Source organism: Macrobrachium rosenbergii, chromosome 37 (genome assembly GCF_040412425.1).
Source record: "Macrobrachium rosenbergii isolate ZJJX-2024 chromosome 37, ASM4041242v1, whole genome shotgun sequence".
NCBI classification, from domain to species: domain Eukaryota; kingdom Metazoa; phylum Arthropoda; class Malacostraca; order Decapoda; family Palaemonidae; genus Macrobrachium; species Macrobrachium rosenbergii.
This window is the reverse complement of record NC_089777.1, coordinates 11,387,594-11,414,791: the sequence shown is the minus strand read 5'-3', so window position 1 is coordinate 11,414,791 and position 27,198 is coordinate 11,387,594. Positions and strand designations below refer to the sequence as shown.

The 27,198-nt window shown below is 37.0% G+C and overlaps 1 protein-coding gene and 1 long non-coding RNA gene across 7 annotated transcripts in view; both read right to left on the bottom strand.

Annotated features, from left to right (window-relative positions):
* Nucleotides 1-326: 326 nt before the first annotated feature.
* Nucleotides 327-3,412, bottom strand: LOC136825295 (uncharacterized). Its single transcript, XR_010849283.1, has 2 exons — nt 2,928-3,412; nt 327-2,017 (listed from the first exon to the last, which is right to left on the bottom strand). It is a non-coding gene; the product is annotated as an uncharacterized lncRNA (long non-coding RNA).
* Nucleotides 3,413-11,436: 8,024 nt separating this feature from the next.
* The window catches only part of LOC136825294 (titin homolog), a 53,460-nt gene continuing 37,698 nt past the window's right edge, over nt 11,437-27,198 (bottom strand). For 4 of the 6 annotated variants that reach the window (XM_067081398.1, XM_067081400.1, XM_067081399.1 and 1 more), the window contains exons 10-19: nt 25,886-26,107; nt 25,472-25,624; nt 24,041-24,391; nt 23,370-23,524; nt 23,054-23,229; nt 22,370-22,487; nt 20,341-20,479; nt 18,917-19,051; nt 18,357-18,507; nt 11,437-13,305 (exon numbers count right to left, since the gene is read on the bottom strand). In XM_067081398.1, coding sequence (XP_066937499.1) covers nt 11,882-13,305; nt 18,357-18,507; nt 18,917-19,051; nt 20,341-20,479; nt 22,370-22,487; nt 23,054-23,229; nt 23,370-23,524; nt 24,041-24,391; nt 25,472-25,624; nt 25,886-26,107 — 3,024 coding nt within the window. In that variant the 3' untranslated portion in view covers nt 11,437-11,881. The remainder of the gene's footprint in view (nt 13,306-18,356; nt 18,508-18,916; nt 19,052-20,340; nt 20,480-22,369; nt 22,488-23,053; nt 23,230-23,369; nt 23,525-24,040; nt 24,392-25,471; nt 25,625-25,885; nt 26,108-27,198) is intronic. The other 2 variants (XM_067081401.1, XM_067081403.1) reach the window with 1 other exon arrangement.

Below are 27,198 nucleotides of genomic sequence, written 5' to 3'. Positions count from 1 at the left end.
ATTACCGTACTTACCTTAGGGAGAGGGCTCGCGCTTGCATGAGGCCGGCTTTAACTTAACCAACCCATCATCAAATTTCTTGCTTTTACAAAAGCATTATTTTTCTTTCCATGAAGTAGTGAGTAACTTCCTTGCCAGTCACAGTCAGGATATTTTTTAGTGTCGATGAATGGAGTACACGAGTCTCATTCCTAGTTTAGAGCAGGACTTGAACTTAAATTCCATTTTTCCAACCTTTTGTAATTCCAACTCACCTCTTGCAGAATCGCAGAAGGAAACAATCATCAGTCAGCAGACTATTGTGCACAGGCAAAAAAAGGTATACAACCACATAAACTATTTTATTGTAATGCTTTGCATTATTCTTCAGTACAAAAATTCTCATACGCCTATCTCAGTAAGAGTATTATAAATATTGCCAAAATCTAGGTAGAACTGTTGTACACCATCTTACATATAAAAGCGTAAAACAGACTAGGAGCATCAGAGGATTTAGATATCAGAATCCGTATTCAACATAGCATCACGACCACGATCACGACACTCTCCATAGCGTGGATGTCAGGCAGCTGGGCCGTGGACAGACCGAGGCCACAGAGATTAGTCTAATCCCCGTGTCTTCGGTTGGGTTCAGTTAATCCACTGGTCTAGGTCGTGAATTAATCCAACCTCTTTGGTTAGACCAAGGCGCTTTGAAAATGACATCTATATTTACCTTGAATTGCGTTCTTTTCTCCTGAACTACGTACTGGAAGACTGATGTCCCTTCTTAATGATCTTGTACAATGGAAGACCAATCGTTCGTGAGATGACACATCCCAACTGAGAGCCTAAGACATACACCGGAAGCTGCGATGCAGACCAATAATAATGTAGAACATCAGTACGAGAACAAGTGTTTATCGATAAATGCAATTGAGGATTAATTTCTAGCTGAATGCTCGTAGGAATTTTACCAAGATGATAATGATTCCTTGTTTCTCGGTGATGTATATTTCCATATGATATACACAACTTTAAATTTTCTTCCAACGACGTTTTATTGACCAAATAAACGTCTTATTGCGTTCTAATGGTTTAGACTGGATTTTGTTCTAAATCACTTTAATTTCTGTAATTTTCCTGGTTTCTGCCTTTTCTCTTTTGAATTCTCGATTTCAGCTGTGCTTATTTTGATGCAAAACAATTCTAACGTCACCTACTGGTTTTGTGTTTGCCTGCCTTCTGCGGGATTCAACCCCCTCCCCCATGCACAATACCTGCCTCTTGCTTGATCAATTCGCTTGCACAACTATCTTGTTCAGTGAAATCTTACATACCTAGCATAAATATTCGAGATGACATTTTCCACGTCTTTCGACTGAAAATCAGAATTTAGCTTCTTTTCTCATCATGATGGAAAAAATTTGAATTGTACCAGTGAACGTTACCTTGCAATACTTAATTATCTCCAGTTTGTTCCCCGTGGGCTAACGTTTTCACAATTTTCAACAAAAAAGGCGAGAGGGGAGTTAAACCTGCCCGACATAGGGTTTCGATCCTATATCTTATAGGCAAACGATATCTGAATTGAAGACGTAAAATATTTATCATAGTTAACCCCAAGGAATTAATTCATCACAGAAATGATAATTTAGCTCTACGCATGAAATTATCTTATCCTTGGCATTCCTTTTAGATCGAGACCCTTTTCTCGAAAATCGGGTCTTCCGAAAAATTCGTATCATGTTCAGTCTGTGCACCAGGAAAACAGTTTTCATTCTACCGGTTTACAAACGAGACGGGCTGCTTCTTCATACGTAGGCAAATCTGGATCAGATTCCAGAGCAGTAGCATCCTTTTTCGCGAATCGGTCTAGACTCACCGCCGTATGGGCAACGCGCGCGCTGTCCATCGTTCTGGTTTTGTAGGCGTCTTCCATAAGGACGCTCTCGTAGGGAGGAGCTTTCTCTATGACCTTTTCGTATTCCGGAGGCTTGTCCTCAAATGCCGCTGCTGCTGCTGCTGCTTCGACGTCCTGACGAAATGAAACATCATTTACGCTTAAGTATCCAATATATTTACTCTTAAAAACTTAAACCTACTGCTTTCAGTCTTTCACCGTCCATCCCTACATTCTGTCTTCCACATTCACTCTACACTTTACGGGGAAATATCTAGCGAGGGGCGAGGAAAAAAAAAGTCTGGACAACGAGGGTCCCTCATGATGCACATTGCGGGCGACTAACTCTTTACTTACATGGAAATTTTTCATTTACTTTGACGCGTCGCTGTAAGAAATAAATATTTCGATGTACTCTCACTCATCACAAATGGATTCTGAATATTGTATGGATAAGAGCGTCAGCTATTGCCTTAAATAATTTACTAAATTATTACAAAAGAATAATTACTAACTCAGCAAGGTAAGAATGATGTGTGATGGACGAAAATTGAGAAGGTATTTCCACTAGAGTCATACTCTATATTTAGGAGAAATTCTAGAAGGCTCGCACGTCTAAAAAAGCAGCATTCTGAGAAAAATACTTCATTGGGAGTAATCAGCAGATATCTATGAGTCCACTTCACGCGTATCTTCTAATGATAGCCTATTGAGATACGAGCAACTTGAGATTCAAGGTCTGTGATTACACGTGATTGCTTGATTACAGAACTCACGTCTACATCAATTGGTTACAGAACGACTGAAACCTGCTTTCATGATTACTGCCATGAATATGTAATTCACTTTTTTTCGGGTAACCTTCACTATGAGCTTACTTTTAAGTCGTACATTTTCCCTACCAAATTCTGGTGTATTCCTAAACCAATTGCCAAATGCTGGCTGACAAGTTATTGTAAGCTCCAGCAACTTGAAAGAAACGTTTAACGAGATTATTTCCAACTATTCGAGGGACTAGAGAATGGATCCACTATCATAGTCATACCTGGTCAATAGAAGACGCCGGTTCACGCGGCCAGAGGGATCGCCTCTTTTTGTCACCGACGATCAAAGACCAACATGCACAAGCGAAGTCGATCAGTACGATAGCTGAGACGCTCTCGGAGGATATGACCGAAGGAAAGAAACGGAGTATGATGAACGTCACGGTAGCTGGCGTGAAACCCAGTAAGACTATCGCAAAGCATGTTAGTAACGAACGGGCGTAAGGATTCATGGTGGCTGGTTCAACTGTCTTCAAAGGTCCGACTCTGGAAAGTGCAACTGCCGTGTGAGTTCTTTCCTTCCGTTACATGGGCGTTTTAAAGGTCTAGCGGTTAATTCGTAGTCATTTCCCGCTCACCGAAGATAACGATAAACTCGTTTTACTATCTTATCCTCTGACATGAGTGCTATAAAACGAATTAACGTTCTCGCTGGCATGGCAGTTGTTGATTCCTGATCGACTGATTAAGTTTTATCTCTCGGTTTAATCTGAATGACTCACAACGTCATTGGCGGAAACTAGACTCAAACAAAATTTGACGATGAGTCTCTTTAGTGTTTCAGTTTCGTTTTATGAAATGACTCTTTCATCCTCTGTGACGCAAGTATTTTAAATCTGAATTTGCTTCCGTTTACTTACTTTCTTACTAATCTTCAGATTTACTATAACTATTAAAAAAATCGGTTTCCGTTCTATCATTTATATGCAGTCATGCGTTATTTACATGTTCAGAATAACACGAAAATTTATCTCTATCATCCGGCATAATAAGGTGACATAAATAAGGTATAATCACGTTTCGACTCGGCTTTTACTTGTAAGGCATTGTAAGGGGTCGAAAAGAATCTTCGTGATGTGGGCACACCTTTTTAAAAGTCAGTTTTAAAAGTAAGGTAAAAGTAAACGGAAAACCTACAGAGCTCTTAACATATTTTACACCCGAAAGAAAGATATAATTTGCCTGAGGAGAGAGACTTTTGGTCTCTGAAATACAGCCTTTATTTTCCACATTTTGGTGTTTCTATATATACTTGATGGAATTCTGTTTTAACAGAAAATATTATATATAGTATTATATATATATATATATATATATATATATATATATATATATATATATATATATATATATAATACTGTATGTGTATATATATAATATATAAACACACACTAAGCTCTGTTCTCTGAATGTATATCGCTAATTGATTTTATTGTCAGTGTTCTACTTATCACTTCATCCTTAATTATGTTCTACAGCTAAGAAATTTAAATCAGAACCTTATCGTCTCCGATGCGGTCTAACCAGCATAATCATAGTGTCGCAGCGGGAACATTTATTAGTGCCTGTCGCGCACCGCTTGAATCTCTCTCATGATCAGATAGGGAGAGACGGGACATTTCTGAAGCGTTTGTATCCCGCGCTGATAACAACAGGGAGCTTACAGTATATTGCTGAAGGTCAAAACAAGAAATTTGGCCTTCATCACACAAGGTGAGGTACTAAGACCCAGCTTATTAGGGGATCACCGCAATGATTTTATATTTAGGGTAGCCTACTAATACGTCTGAGCTTTACACATGTATATAAATACGTGTTTGTGTGTTGGGGAGCATGTTGAAATGGGAAGTTTCTACACTTTTGGCGCCATCGCCTATAAAGGAGTATATGCCACCACCAGGCCGTAGCTGAGTTTCATGGGCCGCGGCTAAGAATTTCACGGGTCGTGGCTGAGGCCACCACGGGACTGTGGCTAAATTTCACGGGCCGAGGCTGAAAGTTTCATACAGCATTATACGCTGTACAGAAAACTCGATTGCGCCGAAGAAACTAAGACGCATTTTTTGCATATTTTACTTGTTTTTTTTTTAGTGAGCGAAGGCCAATGGGACGGGCTACCTAATCCCCTTTTCAAACTAAGGTCACCAGAAAACAGCATAAAGGAAAAGAGAAGAAAGTTTATAAGACTATGGAAACAGATGCAGGATATAATAAATCATTCTTTTTACCTTCGCCGTGGGGGCAAAATTTCGTTTGATCTTGCTAAGTCTGTTAACAACATTACGTGAAAACTAGTGAAACGGTTATCACTATTCCTTTATCGAAGAATCACTATGTCCCAGGGAACTATACTGATTTTGAAAGTAAAGGACCTATGTCTGGATCTGCGGGCAAACCTTGTTTTAAAATCACTTATACATTATCACAGCGTCCCGTTGGTTATAAAATAAATCGTAGATAATGCCGAGAATTTGGATAATTATGCTAACAGCATCCTGGTGTTTGCGAAAGAAAACATAGGCCTACGTGACACGGTGTCAGGGTAGCCACGTTGATCGTACTAGCGGAGGTTAGCAATCGTTTGGAGACATATTCAGGTCAAGTTGTGTTACAGAGATGGCGACTGTACTAAATATATGAGTTGTTTAAGATGTAACAGCAGTTTCACAGCCATGCATTCTCTATATTTTGACAGAAATATTCAGCATTTTGTATTCTCTAAAATGACGTTATTATAACCAGGAAAGCATCATTGATTAGTCTATACTAGTGCTGGTACCCAACGTTATTAAGCATGACAGTTCATCCTCCACTTAATGTGGAGTACATAACGCGAAATCTACGAAAACTGAGCCAAGTTGTAGTTATGTAAGGATTTCTATTTTCCCTCATAACGAAGAACTAGTTGCTACTAACATTACCACTATTTAAAAAAATTCTAGATTTGTGCATTATGTGACACATACATGCGCTTGCGTGCACATAAACATGAATCATTTTGCGGGAATCATGAAATTTAGACCCTATAACTAAGCCATTCAGAACAAAAATCAAATCAGCTTATTTCACCAGATTTATCACATATTTGTCATACCTGAAAACTGTCCTCGAAAGTGTACCCTCCACTTTCCTTGGCAAAATAATACAAGCTAAGCCCGAAGCGACGACAAAAGGGACGATGAAGAGTGTCGGCCATTCTATCAGAACTGATACTCGTTGACAGAACACTCAGTCTAATTACGACACTTTAGGACGACAAACAACAAGAAAGACTGTTTGAACGGTTTTGTGGTTAAGAGAGAAGATAATGCTAATTTTTGCCTCGTAGAAATTACTTTAAATCGCCCCAGTGAGACTGGGCTTTGTATCCGCAGTTTTCAGCGCGTCTACATATAGCTGCTGTGTTGTAGCCCGCACACAACATCGTAGTCGAATGACTATCTTTAGGATATTTTCATGTATCTTGGCGACATCAAATCATTCTAGTTGATGCTCGAGTGCAGCGCTAAAGAATGGTTTATTTCATCTTCTCTAGAAAAGTCTAGAAAAACTAAACACGTGATAATGAGACTAACTACAAGCAATGTCACGTTGCTTCCACGAGACACTACTATTAACTGGGCAATGTCATGCATGGTTACTGACATGGTCTTTGTCCAAGGATAATTTAGTGAGAAGAGCGGTTAAATAATTGACGAATATCTGTTTGTGAACGTTCTGCTTTCAACTGGCAAAATTATTCCTGTTTTTGTTCTCCCTGGCTCTTGGATAATCATAATTATACTTACATTATCGATGAACAACTTTCTATTCACTTTCTTCTTTCACCCTACAGTCATGGGCGAGTTCTAGCGTTTAATAGCACTCTTCACTACTTATAATTCCATTTTGTAGTATCTATTGCCATTAATTTTCATGGAAATGTAAAACCTTAAATGATAAAATGAGAGACATTAGTTCAGCTTTAGTTCAAGTTTACAAAACGGGGATTACATGAAGTTGGAAAACAAGCGATCGCAGTTTTTTAGTCTCATAAAAAATGGTTTACAGTATACGATAGCAGTGGAAAAACCCAGAATTCTTTACTGTAATTTTGGGAATATCCTTTTAGAGTTTCGTCACTCCCTTTACTTTTTGGAGAAGATTTTATAAATATATACGGTACAGGTGACAGGAAGTATAGAAAAATTTACGCGATTTGCTAGGGAAAAAAAATGAGCAGGAAATGAGTCATTTCGCGCCACCGACAAATGTTTATAAACGCCATCAAAGTGTTTGCGAAGAACAGTCACTTTTCATTCATTTCCTTAGATAAGACGACACATTAAAGGATATATTTGTATCCGGATCTGATCGGCAATATATGACTTTACACACCGATAACTTACGTAATAATGTCATGACATCACACGTACTACGTTCAGATAATCACGGTAACAAAGAACTATAACAAAATTGTGAAATTAAAAGGACAGTTCCAGCTAAACTGTTGTTATAACCCTCCTTTGCCTTAAGCTAAACTGCTGAATGGAGAGGTTTATAACCAAACATGTAATGAGATATACACAGAGTTATCAGTGTCAGAAGATAGAATATAGAATTTAGGTCAAAGGCCTGTGAGGTCATTCAGCGCTGAGACGGAAATTGACAGTAAGAAGGTTTGAAAGGTGTAACAGGAGGAAAACCTGGCAGTTGCACTCTGAATCAAGGCTAGGAGAGGCTGGAAAGTAAAATGGAAGACAGAGGAATATGAACGTAAGTACAGTAAAACGAATGAAAGGGGTTGCAGCTAGGGGCCGAAGGGACGCTACAAAGAACCTTAAGTAATGCCTACAGTGCACAGCACGAGGTGCACTGAAGGCACTAGCCTCCCCCCCCCACCCCCACCCCTACCGGGTGAAGGGCATATAAAGCACTTCTAATCACTGAAAATAAATTTCTGTACTGACATGTTTTTAACCATATCAACTGCTGATCATATTGCACGCAATTCTGCTACAAAATCAAGAAGCTTTGTTAGGCAACGAGAACCGAATTGTTCCATTGGATGAGTCAAGAGCAAATCCTACACAAAGTGGACACATGGCGCCATCAATATACATAAAATGACTGATCATACGGGGAAATATTGTATTGCAAACTTCATTTCTTATGCTAAAATAGTTACATTCTAAGTAGGCAATCATGACCCACCAACATCAGACAGTACGAACTCTTTTGACCACCAGTATGATTAAATAACTTCGTTTGTTGCTAATAACAGAGAGTAGTACTTGGTAACTTTATATACATACAGTAGTAGTCAGTTCAATACGTCCATTTTACTTTGTTTAGCTTCAGCGTTTTACCAGTAAAATGAGTTCTTGTGAAGCTATACTAGGCATTCACATAATAAATTAATTCATTAAAATCACCTTCTCAAATTTCTACTCTTTGAGGCTTTAGGCATGCCCAAAGGATTTATTTTTTTACGTGAGAGACGATTATAAGAATGATGTGAAGTTAAAATAGTTAGACTACCAAGTAGGTAAAGACCAAACAAAATAGACACGAGTAAAAGGTAGAAAGCAATGCAACTTGGGTTTAAAGGGTCAAAGCACCTTTAAAAATGTCCAGACTATGCTTTGCAAGGCAAACAGCAAGTAATCTCCTGCACAGAATTTTTATCTTCAAATCATAACCTTTTTCATCATTAAGTTGATTAACCAGATCACGGAGTCAGAACTCTTTTTTTAGTCTAAGTACTGCACATGAAATTATTGATGTCCTTCCTATTACACTCTTACACGTTAATCTTTTATTTCCTGCCTGGTAATAGCTTAACCTCTTTTTCATGGACTTTCATTTTGACTTCAGATATAAAAAAATGGTGCATGTTATCTCAGGCTATACTGTATTGATAAGTCTGAGGGTAAGAACTACGTTAACCTGTACAAGATACCAACTGAAATAAAGTTCTTGGAAACATCATTAATTGTCTCTTTCCAAGATTAGATGTTAAAGAAACTTTCTCCCCTATCATCTGTCTTGTGCACTTTCTGCTTGAACTCCAGTCGGGTTCAGGCCTCCATCTATAGCCATTCCTCGATTTCCTGGTCCTCTCTACAAGTCTTCCTCCTGCTACTTCCATATCTATCTTTTGTGATTAGTAGTTCCTCAATTGTTCTCACCAAAGACCAAAGCAACTCGATCTTTGAGGTACTGTATCCCTGTTTACCAGACCCAGGAAACCACCTCACTTCATAATGGGCTCATTTTCACCTTGATTTCCAACCCCCAACCCCCTCCCCACTCCAGCCACGATTCTTGGCATTCTGTAGCATACCTCTAGAAATTCTCCACCATTTCTTCATCATCCTAGTGTTTCTGCTCCACAGCATTGTTCAGGCCTTGCAAACATCAAGATTTTTGCTTTTACTTAATAATTAGGTTGTTTCACTTACCAGTAGTCTAGCAGTTTCTTTACATACTTCCACTTTGCTGCTACTCCTTTTCTTACTGTCCTCTCAATGCAGTACCCGTTTCACAGCTCCGTGTTTACCCAAGGTAACAGAAATGTTCTCTCTCTCCTCTGCGGTCTGCCCTTCGACTACAGCAATAACTGAAATGCTAACAAACTTCCACGATAAGCAAGATTATTAGTGACCTGTTAATATAATAATGGAGGACAAAATAAGTACAAAATTAACACCACATGAAAGCCTAATTCCTACAAGATTGACTTCTTGTACCTTAAGCTCGATAAAAAATTAACCTATTCAGTCCGTCATTGACAACAAAAAAATACAAAACCACAAAACAGATTTAACTCCCACATGCTTGGTTGGCTATAAAAGCAAGATCAACAGTGAACCAAAAGCATAATATGGTTACAAAACCACAACACCCTAAAAATGTCCACTGCTAGTTAGGTCCAACATGTTAAGCCAGGTCATGTTCATTTACAATGTAACAGCTAAACTGCAACTAAGACACCACTTTAGCATTAAGCTAGCATTCTTCTTCTCAGCTTAAGTCCTGGTTGAATTCCTCGTTTCTGTCTTGAATGACTCATTTCATAATTGGTTTTGGCTTGCTTGTCATTCTAGCAGAAGTCTGTTTAATCAAACAGTACTGATTACTATAACTGACTCTCATGCACTTTCATTAATTTGGTTAATTTTAGCTAGCATCTTGACTCATCACTATCATTACATAGTAGAACATGTATTCGGTTGACATGCATGACATACATTCATTATTTTTACATACCAGGCAAAGGTGTACTAAAAAATTGTAACCACTGTACTATGGCCTCCATCTTTCTTTGGTGCTCATTTCCTCAATAGCACTTGCCATCTTTTATTTTTTCCTTATTTTTTTAAGTTGCTGGCAAAGCTCAAAAGCTGGTGGATGTTTTAACCGGAAAATTCTTTCCATTTGGATACTAAATATCCTCTGCAGTATCAAAAATATTTCATTTTCCTTTCAAATAATGAAGAGATTGGCAGGACCTGATAGCTGATAAGACAATTTGCATTCTGTAGATTTAACCAGAGCTTTCAAGTTACAATCACAAATTTAAACGATTGAAAAAATTGTAATTACTGTATGGTGTTTTAAACAATTTTGTACTATGTACAATGTACCTTACTGTAGTCCCCTGTTAACCCCTGGAGATTCTGATGTGTCTGGGACTTAAGGTTAAAGGAAAATTAACCATCAAATATTTTAACATCGGGTAGTATTACGACATCAGGGCTCTTGAGGGATGATTTAACTAAATCTCCCATGTGAACAGGGCTGTTCAAAGAGAATAAGTACCATTAAACCCATCAAAATCTGAAAATAGAAAATGTCTGCCTATCTTTACTCAATTTTTATACGTATTATTAACCAATAAACAGCAATGTCCATCAAAGGAAAGTTAATAAATTTTTCTTGGTGTATAAGTTACAAATCTCTATTGCTCATTTCCATCAATTATTTACAAATAATTCATGAAGTTTTAAAAATAAAGGCATTTTTGTTCTCACCTTACTTTAATCCATTAAATAAATTTGTTCTACATTTTCCAAGGTACTAAAGTGCAGTTATCTGGCTTGAAAGAGAGAGAGAGAAGCAATTTATATGAAAAAACAATTTACTACAAGTAATAAAACAATATTATCTCTGCTTCTAAATGGTAAGGTGTTGTACCATGTGTTGTGAATGCCCCCAAATTTCTCAAAAGGGTTAGCAGCCTTAAACATCTCTGGAGCGTTCTTTTAACCATATGCTGAATGTGTTTATTTTCCTGTGTTCCTCATGCTTGCTTTCCACTTGCATAGTCAAATAATTTAGCTTTCCCAGCTTCAATTCCTATGGTATATTCAATACCTCACCTGAGTTCAGATATTAGGCTGTTTTACTTAAACCACTACTACTTAGTAATTGTGGATGGTGTTATAATCTTCCTTATGGAGGAATTTTGTCATTGAAACCCGCTGTACAATATCCTGTACCTGGATATCTACAAAAGATATGTAAACTTAGAGAAAACATAAGGAAATTTGAAAAAAAAAAATGTAACCAGATTATGCAGCACCTTTGCAAGATGATGCCATATTTAAGTATAACCAGATTCTGCAGCACCTTTGCAAGATGCTGCCATGTTTGAGACTGATATTTGCAGTACAGGGTGCATGAACCCAAGGCCACTGCTAAAGGCCTGATCGTATATAAAGAGGGAAAGGTGAAATAAGATTTAAATATCATCTAGTTTTATTATAGCTTTGTATCTTTGCACATTATATTACAGAATCCTTAAAAGGAAATACAAAAAGCTTACTATGTACAGCTCTACAACACATACAAGATAAAATAAAAACAATATCTAAAATATTTTTTCACTTTGCTAACTTTCAGGTAAAATTAATTATTTCAGGTAAAAACGGCCTCACATCTGTTAAATAACTAATGAGAATTTGTGCTAAACCCATATAAAACAATATAATTTATATAACTATAATAATAATGAGACCTCAAAAATTTTTTTGGAAATGCTTTGCAATCCCACTATAAATGTTAACATTAAAACACGTAACGCGCATCATTGCTTGAGACCATACAAAATGAGAATATAAAAATACTAGGGAGTAAATACAGTCCTTCATTCAACTGCCAAGTGAAGAGTTGCCACTTTAACCAATGAAGTTTACTCAACATCATCATCCCGTTGGCTAGAAAAGTATGACATTAAGCCACTGCTGAACTCCCCAGGACCTTTACTTGAAGGTAACGTCCCATCTTTACTATCTTCATTTGGTGACTGATGTGCTGGAGAGTCCTGAGATCCTTGGTGAATTCCAATAGAACCCGGGCTGGGACCAGGCGAGCCAGCATAAGGTAAGGGTTCTAAGCCAGGATAACCTGCTTTCATCACAAGGTGGGGATGTCCAGGATGACTGGGAGACCCATGGCTAGGATGACTACTATGGGGTGGTCTATACAAATCATGAGGGGGTCCCCTCAATACTCCAGGATGTGGTGGAGGTACACCACCAGGAGGGTAGGAACCTGGCCCAGGAGGTCCATAACCAGCAGGCAAATGAGGAAGGGAATGGCCAGATGGTATATGGGAGGCATGTCTCGGCGGGACACCATGAGGACTTGGGGAATGCCTACCAGGAGCTGCATATTCTGGAAATGCTGGATGAGAAGGAAATCTCTCTTTTCCAGGGTGTGGGGAATAATGGTCTGGTGGAGGCCTATATGGTGGATAGGCAGCAGAGTGAGGTGACGATGTATTTGGCGGACCTACAGGTGACATGACAGTAGGAGCAGTGCTAGTAGGTGTTGCCCCTCTTCCAACTGAAGTCATAGGTAAAGGTGACGATCTATAAGGAGGTGGTGGTGAAGCAGTCACAGGAGGACCAGAGAGACCAGGTCGTGGTGGAGTGCCTGATCCAGCAGCTGAACCAATATTTGGTCGAGGTGGAGTACCAGGGGCACTACTGACAGAAACATTAGTTATTGTAACCCCTGGAAGATGGGGTGACCATTTTCCTATTGGCTGCTGTGGTTGATGACCAGGACTATTGCCCCCTAAATTCGATGCAGCTACAACACTAGCAGAAATGACTTTTGTGGCAGGTGCTGATGCAGTTACAGGTGCACCTGGTGATGGGCTAACAGCTGGTTCCGGTGTGCGATGTACAGGTGAGGCACCTGCTGCGACATATGCTGTAGCAGGTTGCATAGTTACAGGTACTGTTGCAGGTGGTAAAGCAGATGCTAGTGTAACAGATGCTGGTGCTGTAGGTGCATCAGCTGGTTTTACTCGAACTGGAAGAGGAAGTATTGTAGTTGCTTGTTTAATCGTAGGTGGAGAAGATGTTACAGATGTGGTCTGCAAGAACTGTGCTTGTGCTGGTGCTGGTGCTGGAGTTTGTGTTACTGCTGGTGCTGGTGCTGGTGTTGGTGTTGGTGTTGGCGTTGGCGTAGGTACAGAGGACACTTGCATGACTGGAGTTTGTCTTATAGTAGATGGCCGAGGGGGTGAAGGTTTACCAATTAACTCATCTTTCTTGGGTCTTCCTCGTTTCTTCTTACCAGATCCTGGCCTGCTGTCCTCTTCATCTTTAAAACAAATACATTACATTAGACAGTGTCCAAAATAATTCTTGAGTTGCATTGTCCCTGGGGGAGAATTTATTCAACAAAGATACACCAAGAATATTTCTCATCTAATGGAAATATTGCTAAAAGACAATTACACTTGTAGAACCATGTTTTTCTTCTGTAATAAACGATTGAAAAATAACAGTAGCTTTTTATGTTTCATATTTAAAGGAACTGAATATACTTTTCTTGCTTTTAAAGTTGCTGAACAAATCCAGGAATAAGCAACTCAAAATTGTGAGTGGTTTGGGTTTCTTAAATAAAGAAATATAAAACAGGACTAAGCAACCCATCCTCCACAAAGACCCCTTCTCCTAAAAAACCACAAATCAAAAAAGTTTTCTTCTACATATTCCATTTCTATCTAATCAAAATCTAATGATACCATATTTTTAAAATCCATATGTGACTTACTACTTAATCATATAAACAATCACACATGCAAACATGGTACAAACAAAAAACAATTATACCACAAAAAGGCTTTTTTGATGAAAGTTATACACTTCAATACTGCATAAATATCAACAAAAAAACAACAACAATGAAATTTAAAAGGCAGTGGAAACCAGCTCAAGCCTGACAGGCCATGGTCGAGAAGATACGGCATACACCAAAATCTGAGAGCATGAGTTTTAAGGTAACTGCCCTTGTCACTTCCCCTTACAACTCAATGTTCATTTCCTTCTTTGTCTCAACTTGAAACTGTAAACTGGAATGATTTTACTCTTTTTCTATTGTATTAAGATCTTCCTTTCAATATAGTTTGCATTCTGTGATTATTCTTCTTACTTTTCTTATTTCCTCCTTTCATTTTCATTACTTAAACATTTCAGTATCTTTACTTGAACAGTTTAAGGAGTGTTTACCTTATTGGGCATCTCAGGGTGTTCTTTAAGCATATTAGTTTACAAGATTATATGACTTGATAAAACATTTATGTATAAATTTATTGATTGTAATAGCTTATAATATGTAAACAGCTCTCCAGTCATATCAACTTGGAAAGACTTATTAGAAGACGACTTCACCGGGCAGACCCAAATTTGTTCCAAAAGTTCACTCTAAATAGATTTACAAATAACATGTTTTACTATAAAAAATTTATTAAAGACTCCATGATTGCAGATGAACTGAATAGCAATTTAGAACAGCAAAAATTGAAAACCTCAGGGACTTGATGAAAAGAGAAGACTATAAGAGAAAGCATTCTATCCACTCTTCAAAGGGTCTGGCTCCTCCCACCATCAAGCAAATGTTATATCCTCCATGACAAACTGAGCAGTTGGTTATGCAATGCATTGTGAACAGAAGATGGAATCCATTATGACCCTCAGCAACCCAAATGACCAAACCATGAAGAATAAGGGTCAAGATGATTACAATGAATAATCTATATCACCTTCAACTGATAAAACCTTCCCACTGCAATAATGAGTTGCATCAAAAGAGTAACATCCTATTTGTAAAAACTACACAATGTGTTCAGACTACAAGTACCAAGTTCGGTAAAGGGGACTGAAGACAGCTCCAGACAAAACTTTAAAGGCCAATGAAGAAAAATGCACAAGGACCTTGTGGGCCTTGATCTTGAGCCAAGAAAGGTCTGCTGTGAAATATCTACATGAGCCTGAGATAACTTGATAAAGAAAATTAAAAATCAAATTCTTTATCATTTGATTTATGAAAATTTGGTCTTACAACCAGGCACTTGAGTCACCTGATTATTCAGTATTGTGATGAGAACAGTTTGCAGGTAAAACTGATACAAAATAATTAAGAATAATCTTGTAATATATAAATAACTTAAAGAAGTCTAAAGGAAAAGCAGAGGTGGTGACCTAAAATTTTGGCCCCTGTGAACATATTTCCAGATGGCACTCACTGAACAGAGAAGCCTGTCCTCATCTACAACAGCTAAGGTAAGGCAGGAATAGCAATGGACACTGCATGGAGTACAGTGGAAGTCTAGCATTCAATGATGCGCCAAATAGGTCTTGTAAGGGTGTCCACCCACAACTGTCATAGGGACTTGCATACAACCTAGGAAGACTGTTTGGAGCAAGAAGTTGATGTGCCTGTCATGCCTTGGCTAACTATACCAACAGCTAGGCTCATGGGCCTTTGTTCACTGTGTCCAGGTCAGAATCTAGAAGAACCAAAGAGGCTCCCTTCACCAGATTCCTCTCATTCTACCAGTACTGGAGGTCCTGAAGTACACTTCTGTGACTGGAACCCAGGTGTATAGTGCTATGGTGGCTGCCTTCCAATGACGCAGTAGTTTAAGCTGAAACATGTGGAAGCGACTGCAAAGTATCTGGTGCCACGGAGATACTGTATGGGGGTACATCATTCTGTAACAGTGTCTATCCTTGAATAAACTCCTTGCGTGGCAGGCACTAGGTCCAACTTCTTCAGGTTAACCTGCAACCACAAGGACCAAAACAGTGTGAAAAAAATCTCCAGGTATCTCCAACTTCTCCCTGGAAGAAGCCAAACCTGGCCAGTTTTCTAGTGTCAACAGTGAAAGCCCAGAAGGTGAGCCTATATAACCACCAAAAGCCACAGAATTGATGAAGACCTGAATGACTGGACCCAAAGCAAATAGCATGGAACTACAAACCCTAACCTGTCATAAAAAAAAAACTTCCTCAAAAATGAGTAAATGGGAACATGGAAATAATCATCCCTCTGGTCTGGAAGTGCCAAGTAGACACTGACTTCCTGACGCCATAGTCTCCAACTAAAAGAGTGTAAGATGATGAATAATGATGTCCATCCTGGAAGAGCAAATAACAAAAATCTGTATTAAAATAAGTTGCTGGGAAGAATGAAGCTCAGTGAGAAAAGAACAGTCTGGGCATGCACAGTGAGGTCTTTGTCTCTGAAATTGTTAAGCTGATGCAAGATGCAACTAAAGAGTTGTTTGCATGATATACAGTTGTGATCAATGGGTTTGTAACCATGGTAACTCTTCATAAAGATTTTCAAGATTTACATTATATAATTCAAGTTAAGCCTTTTCAATTCCTGGATTTTATCAAATTCTGCATCTTCAAAGACCTAACACACTCCTCCAACACCAGGGCACAACCTCTAGGGTTTAGAGGAACCAGAGATGGAGCTAGAAGAGTTTTGGGTGTCCATGATAATCACAATCCAGGATAAACACAACTCTTCCCCACAAACACACAAAACCTTCACACTTACACACAGAAAGAAAACACAGGCAAACAAAGAACTGGCTTTAGGGAGGAGAGAAAGAACAAGACGTCCTCACTCAAGGGCAGTAAGAAGAATACAGACACATCACGAGTCCCAGCTTGGGTCAGTGGTTGTTCCACCTAGCTTGTGAGAGAGGACAGATGCCACCAGTTCCTTGCTTATACAATTCTACTGAATTTTTTTTACCGGTTCCAGCTGGTGCTAGAAGATTTATCCCAATGTTCAGACTCCAGGTTTGTTCCATGTATGAACAATTACAATTTACTGAATGCATTGCAGCCTTTTAATTCACTCTAATAACTTCCACATCCAAATTTCTTTACACCAGTCACCCGAGACGTTTAACACACAAGTCCATTAAGATCACACCTGAAACATTGTCTGTCTCTAAGTCTATCCAGTTGTGCACTGATCAAATGCTTTGGATTCATGAAGTGGCAAAGGGCAAAAAGAGCATAATCCCACCAGGATTATGCTCAAGGATAGAACTACTTGTTGCCTAACTACAATCCTACAGTTCTGTATCTACAACCTCAAGATGAATTAAAGCAAGCTTCAATTCTTTAACTTGTTACATATTTTTCAAAATAGTTCACAGTAAGACGTAAAAAGCATTTTGGTTACTTGAATCCACATTTGCAGACAGAAATGTTCTACTACATATTTAGCCTCTAAATTTAGAGACGTTGAATTGGCAAGGTTAAACTAATCTCTAGATGGCACCAGAAGATTTATCCTAATGTTAAGACCCAGGTTTGTTCTGTGTATGAACATTTATGACATAAATAGACCAGGTTAATTAATTTCTAATATTTTTCTGAATTTGGTCCTTAGCAAAAATACCAACATGACAATGGGATGTTACTCCCATATGCAACATGGCACTAGATTAAGCCTACTGAATATTTGAAATTCTTATTATTATCTACTAATTCAAACAGGAGTCCTCAAAATAGCCCATTAGTTAGCTACACTTGGTGGTAGCCAACAGCAGATGAAGCCAAAAGAGTTAATGAGAATGAAAAACCAATGATAACTTTACTGGCTGTTATCAGCAACAAACAATGGATATTCTAAACAATACATGCAAGTAAGATCACAGACAAAATGAAGTATGAAGTGATTATGGAAGTGAATACAGCCCTTAAATGCATATTGCCCAAGATCAAAGACTGATAATAGTACAGGGAGGTTGGTTTACTTCTTTAAAGGGTACACCCCACACCACTAAAACCATTATTGTTGCCTTGATTCCCATATTATTGGTTGTTTGACTCCACACAGTATCAAAGCAATGGATGCTAGTCATGCAATAAATTGCATTTAGTATGAATACACACACATTCTCCATATTCAGATAAGACATAGATGACAACATAAGTAGGGCCAATAAGAAAAAGGTGTGTTGAATTTATGAAATTTACTTAAATGCATGCAAGTCTATCTTTATGTGGAACACTCAATCAAAATGTAACCTCAAACTATGATGTTAAGTATGCAACACTTATACGGAATTTTTTTCTTTCTTAATATTTCTGCACACTGCATATCTACACATTCATTGTATGCGATAGTAACGTCCAAGAGAAAAAGTAGTCATTAATCAATCCAGTTCTTTTATTTCTCTTCCGAAAGCTAGTTATATATGTCATTACATGTCATTTTGTTTATCACTTCCGAGTGGCTCACAGAGATCTGTCATGAAGTAAGAGAAGTTTCATTTCCTATTCTACATAAAAATGTTGACCAAAGCAGTTTTTAAAATTTAATTAAATTATACTTACCCTCTTCTTCTCCCTTCATGACTTTGCCTCGACCAAGACCCCCACTAACACCACGTCGTTTCTTCCTCTCATCATCCGAAGCTTCGTATTCACTGCTCTCTGTAGGAACCCTTTCACCTTTCATGACCTTTCCTCTCCACTTCTTCTTGGGCTGCAAACAGCCAGTCATTTTAAATATAGCTATCACCAACAAATCACAATTGAAAAACAAATGAAATTTTCAAGCCTAATACCATAAAATGTTTGATAAAACAATGCTACATACTGGTAAAGTGTGCTATATATTTTTTCACTTAAATTTTGATAAACTGGATGAAAATGTATACTGTAACACTGTGCACTTACAGAAGTGTTCAACACTTTCTTAAGCTAAACTTTACAATATTCCAACTTATACCTGCTGACAATTCTCCATAAGCGTGAAGCACAGTATTAGAGGATCTGAATATTGCAAGGATCATGTAAATCTCAGCTGATTATGTATAACACAAAGTATGCTTGCCTCTCTTAGCCAAATTCATAAATTACAACACTGATTCCTAAAGTATGTTTCATCTTACCTCCTCCTCCTCAGACTCATCTGACATTAGTAGAGCATCATAATAATTGACTTGTCTTCCTCTGGTTACTCGCTTTTGTGTTACAACCTCCTCCTCTTGTTCCTCAGTTGACTTGGGTGGCTTGGAGTACTTTATCTAAAAGCAAAAATCCAGTGACTTGAACATACACTGTTACACTAAAATCATAGTATTTTCTGCTTTCTAACTTGCTGTAGCAACTAATGATACATTTTCATAATCTGGTAGTTTGACCAGACCACTGAGCTAAAATACTTTACTCTCACAAGGCTGATTTGAAGGGTTTGTCCTTAATAAAAGTTTACTGAATAAACTGCAATTCTTTAAAGACTTATGAAATGATGGAGATGCAGAAAACATTTCTTAAACTGATTTCTTTCAATTTACAATATGTTTAACTGGTAGAGCTGACTTGCATCCTCCAAATTTATTGATAGTGTTATGTAAGCTATTCATCAAATATTTGTGGATCAAATGCATGTGATCAATTCAAAGACAAGATAGAACTGAAGAGTGCTAAATCCAATGTTGGGTTTCATCTATTTTAATGTTCTTGCTACCATTTACTTGAATTACCACCTTCAATGTTGCTAACAGCTAACAGATAAGATAAGGAAAGTTTTTTGGCCACTGGCTTGCGTGTCATGTTTTGCACACAAAAATATACATACACACACACACACACACACACATATATATATATATATATATATATATATATATATATATATATATATATATATATATATATATATATATATATATATATATATATATATATATATATATATATATTTATATATATATATATATATATATAAAAAACCTATATATATTCTGCCATTTATATATATATATATATATATATATAACATATATATATATAATTTATGATGATATATATATATATATATATATATATATATATATATATATATATATATATATAAATAAATAAATAAATAAATAAAAAATTACTCTTGATTGTACAAAACAGTTTTTTTATTTCACACTTGTCACTAGTTACTTACAAACAGTAACCATTTGTAAGAAAACAGATTGGTCTTACATACTAGCCTAAAAAATTTGATGTATGGATGTTAGCTAGGATACTAAATCTTGGATAAAAAGGGATTTTCAGTCATGTATACACAAATATACATGAAATTTTAACCAAAAAATTATGAAGAAAATTGGGAACAGCTATAAGTTTTACAAAAAATTACTGCTGTCTTGGCTAAAACTTGCAGGCTTTACCTAAGGTTTAAGAATATCTTATACAACGAGAAAATTGTCCAGTTTATTTCTGGTTTTTCAGCAGCCAAAATATGCTACCACAGAGGCAGTTGTGTAAATAGTCTACCAAACATAGGACTCCCCTAACTACACGAGAATAAGCTACTTACCCGGGGCTTGACTGGCTTTTCACCGTCATCCTCACCACTCTTTTTCGATTTGGGTTTGGATTTTGTCTGTTTCTTTCCTCTTCCCTTCTTACTTCCTCTTCTTCCTTTCACTTTTCCAACTTGTTTTTTTCTTTGATTTCTAGATGAAATAAAAATGCCTTTTAAATTATAGCATCAAACTCCCCTAGTCAGAGAAATTCATCACATTTTGTAAATATGTAAATGAATTACTCTATACAAAAATCTACAATCTAGAGCAAACCATATCTAAAAAACACTTTATAGGAATATATACAGTATTAATAATCACTGCATATTTCCCTGTTAGACTGAACAAGAAGTGCGAAAAAATTCTTTAAAAACTAAAATAGTAATAATTAATAGGAGAGGCTTCCAAACAGTGCAATCAGAGCTTACCGTTCCATCCTTCAACCATTTACACATTCTCACCAACCTTTCCTGAGATTCTGTTCAATAACAGGTTATCTACATAAAGAAGCTCCCAAGAGTTCCTTTTCTGAACTCCTTTGTATCTCCTTCCTTACTGTTACCCCTGTCACTGTCTTCACTTGTTCTAGTGTTAAGGTAGAGTAACATCTCTTAGCTTAATTAGTCTTTATGGTACCCACTACCTTAGAGACCCCTACTTAACTGTCTCAGTTCTGTCAAATGCCTTTTCTGAATCCATAAAATGTGGCAAAATCTTTTCCTCTTTGCACTGTACTTTTTGTGTAATTACCTCATTGTGAAGTCTGTTTCTGTTGTTTATACCCTGGCATAGAGCCACCCTTCCAGTTATTAATTCTAATAATTTTTCTTGCAATTTCCAGCACAGTTCTGAATATTTTCATAACATGTCCAGGTAGCATCATTCCTCTGTAATATCCACATAGCAGTGCAATTCTGCCCCACCCCCCTTTCATTCCATTACTGTAAGGCTCTTTTTCCCAATCTTTTGGTCCTGTATCTTCTTTTATCAGATTTTCACATACTCTTGCAAGCTCAAGAATACCACAGCTCTCATCCTGCTTTTTAAAAGTCACTAGTTCCAGGTGGTCCTCGGGCTTTTTCCACTTTCCATCTTCTCCAGGGCCCTTTTAACCTCTTCAGCTGTTATTTATTGGCCCCTCTTCATTCAGGTTTTCAAAGTGGCCCCTCTTCATTCAGGTTTTCAAAGTAATCTCTATATATCTTAATACTGTTCCCTATTTTCCATTTATTTGTTAATACCCGTAACACACCTTCCTTGACCAGTGTGCCTAACCACTTGCCTTGTCTCAACAGCATTCCACCAGAATATATAGCTCTCCCTGATTTTATGCCAGCTCTTTTGTAACTTACCTCCTAAACACAGCAATGAAGTTGTCTCTCCTATTGTCACTTTCACCACTTCCCTCCTTGCTGTCAACCACTTTTCCCAAATTTATAATAGTCATTTTTGTAAAAAATTCCACAATACTTTTTAACTGTCTAAACAGGGAAGACAAAAAACCAAATACACTAACATTAAAGATGGCATCGGATGAATAATGAAGGACACAAACAATTGGTGAAAAGCACTGTTATATATGCGTGCATATTCACCTAATTACACCAAGGAAGGGAGGGATATTTTCATAACTGAGGTCAAAGGGTTCCCACAACAGACCTAGGGGTAATATGCTCACAATTTGTGTGCATATTACTCACCCATTTGCATGGTAATTTTCAAACTGCCATTGCATAAAAACATTTCACACTTAATACCAGCACATAATGTTGGTGAAAAATGAACGAAGGAAAATGATGAGACAAATGCCACAGATGGAACTTCAGTAATAAATAGCTATTCTAACTGAGACTGGTAATCAGCAATTTATAAGTCAACGTATCTCTATTTTGTACGATTTTCTATCTAAAAGCTCTTTCCCAATCCTTCAATTTTTAAGCATTACATCTAATTTAAAAATTTTGCATTTACATTCCTGACAACTGTCAGGAAGAGTAAAAGATGGTGCATAAAAAGAAGTTAACTTGATGCAACACTTACACCTTCTTTTTACGTTTGTAGCTTCTATCACTATCAGATGACTCTTCCTCTTCTGAAGAACTTCTTCTCCTCTTTTTCTTTTTCTTTGACCTTCTTCCGTATCTTTCGTCGTCTGAATCTGTTGAGAGAAATAGGGTGAAATTTCTTTTGCACACAGTCTAACAGAGGCAGCAGCCTCAATGTCACCAGAAGGTCTAATAATCTATCACACACAAACTTGATCATTATAATCATCATTATTACTAAACAAAATAATACTTCATTATACTTCACATACTCTTCCCACTATATAGTTAATTCACAGAAAAAGAAAAAGGTTATGAAAATATCTCTAATTAGCTTGGCTTACAATTCAAATGAAATGTCTTACACTGGAGAAATAATGGAAAAGTAATGCTTCAAGAAGGGGCAAACAATGTCTAAAGCAAAGATGAGCAACAAATCAAATAGTTGTCTTGCTAATAAATTGCCAGATATAGTACACAAGAACTAAACTTTGGAGCAAAAGAAATAATGCATGCCCTTTCACATAAACTGGTAACCAATTTCAACCATAGCCTGCAAAGTCTACCATACCATACTTGCTATGGCGATCTGCAATGAAAGCTTTCCAACAATTCAAAACCTAAAAAATCTAAAATCCAACGAAAAGTGAAAGAAATTCCCTAGAACAAAGAAGCTCACCTTCTTCATATGGAGCACTCTGCCGATTACGTGCTGACCTCCTGAGAGGAAGGTTGTCATATCTACTACTACGTCTCCTTTTACCACCGATGACATCAGAATCGTCGCTGTCATATTCTGTCGCTAACGATGAGGACGATACCACAGATTCTTCACTTTCTTCCTCCTCCTCCTCACTGAAAATTTAGGCATCAAATCAATAAAAATGTTACTAATTTTCTTAAAGAATAACTTCCTTTGGGTATAACCTAAACCTTAGACTCTGCCAATACATTTATTTAAGTATACCATAAAAAACAAATTAAGTAATAATCACCTTGTATTCATAAAATCTTCATCACTAGCATCATCATCATCTTCAGCATCAAGATCTGTAAGCCGTCGTCTTTTCTTGAAATACATATTGTACGGCTTACTTCTTTTCCGGACAGGTTTTACTTCCTCTTCCTCTTCTGAATCTGATTCTTGATGCTGAAATATTTACAAGAATAAAAACATTAAAGACAAAACATCACATCTGATATGTTTGCCTGCAGCAAATACAGTTCGATGCCACAGGCGCTGAATCATATCAAAAGGGTTAGTAAGATAAAATTTTATTCACTTACCAAAACTACCAATTTACCCTAAATGTTTGCTTATGAATCCTGGTAGAAATTCTATTAGTCAGATTTCCAATTAAATCACAGAGTAATTCAATAAGACCAGAAAGTGACATTTATGGATTCTGACAGTGTTCACCCAGAAGGATCTGTTTTTCAGCAAGGTAAAAATTTCAATATACTGAAGTTATAAAAATTGGCAGACAGATGGGATGGGACCAAGAGCTAAAATCATTAAGTATAAAGTAAAAATGAATGCAGCTGGGGGTTATAGGGTCACTTCAAGGCACAGTGTAAATTGTAGCCTCTTTCCTTACAGATGAAAGTATTACTAGTGTGCAGCACGAAAAAATGTACGAGTAAAGCTGACAATGAGACAACGTACCTCATCACTTTCTTTATAGTCTTCATCATTTTCACTGGCATTTTCTGAGGCTTTCTGTTTTTTCCTTTTGGGTGCAACTTCATCTTCATCATCATCTGCTTCTCGTTCCCTTTTAACTTCATCGCCTTCCTCCTTCTTCTCTGCTTTACTCTCTCCAGTTCGACCAATTTCATCGCCTGGTTTCTCATTTTCTTTGTTTTCTACTTCATCTTCATTTTCTTCTTTGTATTCTTCATCCTCCCCCTCTTCCTCCTCCTCCTCCTCTTCCTCTTCGTTATTGGCTTGGATAATGTTGTCAATATCTTTTCCTCTACCAGCATTTCCAGCACCAGCTGCAGCCTCCATTTCATCCTTGGGAAAGAAATATAAGCAAATTTCTCTAAACACAGCCACAAAGAAGGAAATGTGTAAATTAGCATCTCATAAGGAAATTAAGGGGATCAAAGGCATTCAAAGGAAGAGTTGGTAAGAAAAGTAGCAGATAAAAGGACACAGACCCGTAAGAAGGTCAGGTATTAATGAAAAATGGGGAGATGAAGACCCAACCCTAATGGTTCAGGCAGGAGAAAATGCAAGACAGGAGGCATCAGAGAGAACTCATTTCATGTTTAACACCATACAAGGAAAACCTAAGAAAAAACATCAAGAGGATCACAATGGAACACTAGTTTTACACACCAAAAATAATGTTGATCTGATACTTTTTCTCCATTTTTAGTACATCATAGCTTTGTTGCCTTCTCACATCTATATAAATTAGAGTAGCTTTTGTGTCCCTGACACAAAACTGTAATCTTACTAAGAAATCTATGTGTTAACTTTATAGGCAAAATAAGGATTTGCCTGGGACGCTGTTGGGGTTTTATGATGTATAGAATAAAGCAGTCATCCATTTCAACAGTATGCAACTTTTATTTCATAAATTGTGAAAAGAAAGTGTGCTGCTAAGATACTGCCTGGAGGAACTTCATTTTTCAATTTTCCACTTACTGGAGCAAATATCAGTAAGCATTTGCAATGAATATTAGTGGTATGAGGTTTTGTGAATTGCATACCTCTAAGCAATGTCCAACACCTTTTGAATATAAAATAGAATAGTGGTGTTTCTTTTTTTTTTACATTCAAAATTTCTGTAGTTATGGTCTTGCATGTGGGCTATTAGATTTAACACCTATCTACTGTTCTCACACCCAAACTGGGATGAAATTAAAAGTTTGCATCTATGCATATAACATGTGTGGCACAAACAATTTTTCTAAAAAAAAATTATATAGAGGGCTGGTTAAGCCTTTCCTTGGGTTACCACTGAAATTAATCATATTGCTTCTACCATTAAGAACAATGCAAAGTCAACACACTGCAATTTACTAAAAACCCTAAGGAAGTGGAGCGCATAACACCGAAATAAAATAGCAACTGATCCATTCTTACCCTAATAGCTTCATTGATCATTTCATCAAAATCTTCCACTTGCTCCTTCAATGTTCTTGAACTTCGAGCTCGTAAGGTGTAAAGAGGTGCATCTGATTCACTTGAAGACTCGCTTGACCCAGTACTGTCATCGTCACTCTCACTGTCAGAATCCTGAAATATTTGTGCTTACCTTAAAACATCTGAACAAAATGCTAATGATATTCAATTTTAACAAGTTAGAACTACATTTGTTGTTTACTCTTTAATATTTTTCTCTCAATTTTTGCTATATGAAAATATACAATTAGTAATGAAACAATACAAATAATTTATTTTTAAAAACTGGAAATTTGCTTTATATACAAAAATAAAAGACATGATTCTACAGTTCCTTTTCCTTTCATTTACACAAACACAAAAATAATTCCTTACTTCAGAGTCTGAATCAGAGCCTGATTCATCATCATCATCGTCTTCTTCCCCATCTTCCCTGTAGCGGCGTTTCTTCTTCTTCTTCCCACCTTCAGGAAGGATGTTGTCTAAGGACACATTGACATACGCAAGGCGCTGCCTCCGTAACTCTTCATTATGTGCCTTCTTCTGACATTCATCAAACCTTTCTAAAACTTCCTTTAATTTTTTTATCAGCATCACCTGAAAATAAACAGTAAATCTGGAGACTGATGGCATAATAAAAACTTAAAACAGTATATCTGGTGACTGATGCCATACTAAAAACTTGATAAAGAACCACTCGAGTGAGTGACTTCAATCGCTGCCATGGTTAAATATTAGAGGAAACCTAATACTATAAAACCAAACAGTTCTGGCAAGGTTCAAACTTACATATCTAAACCTCATCACACAAGATATATGAAAAGCCTCTGTATGAGACGAGAAGTGTATAAGACAAGCCTCATATACATTCTTATGAAAGAGTTCAAGAAACTTGGATGAAGACTTTGGAGTTAGAACATATTTTCATTTTCAAAATACTGTACAGTATATCTTACAAAGTACTAGTGTATCACCATGAACATAGGCAATATATGATTGTTGGGTAGTGATGAAACATTCATCAGTGTATCAGCTTCTAAAAAAAACTAATTTTAAACATACATTCTGCCTTTGTATATCTAGTTTTGGACTGAAAATTTAAGTGGATCATTGCAATAAACACAATATACTGTACAAAGTTCATTACCACAAAATATACTGTACAAAGTTCATTAACACAAAATATACTGTACCAAGTTCATTACCAGACTTGTTAGCAATATCTGTGCCTTACAAAGCACTGTCTATTGAAACTTTTGTTCTACTTTCTTGGCAAGGAGAATAAGAATAGATTAGAATATAGAATTTAGGCCAAAGACCAAGCGCTAGGACCTATGAAGTCATTCAGCGCTGAAATGAAAACTGACAGTAAAAAGGTTTGAAAGGTGTAACAGGAGGAAAACCTTGCAGTTGCACTATGAATTAATTGTCAGGAGCGGTTGGAAAGTAAGATGAAAGAAAGTGAATATGAACAGTGGTACGGCAAAAGGAATCAAATGGGTTGCAGCTAGGGGCAGAAGGGACACTGCAAAGAGCCTCAAGTAATGTCCAGTGCACCGCACGAGGTGAACTGATGGCACACAAGCCGTAGGAAACATAAGGAAATAAACTAAATAAGAATGCCCTGATAATCACACAAAGATATACAAAGGTATTAATTCCATTACTTTCACTTTCAAAATATTTTA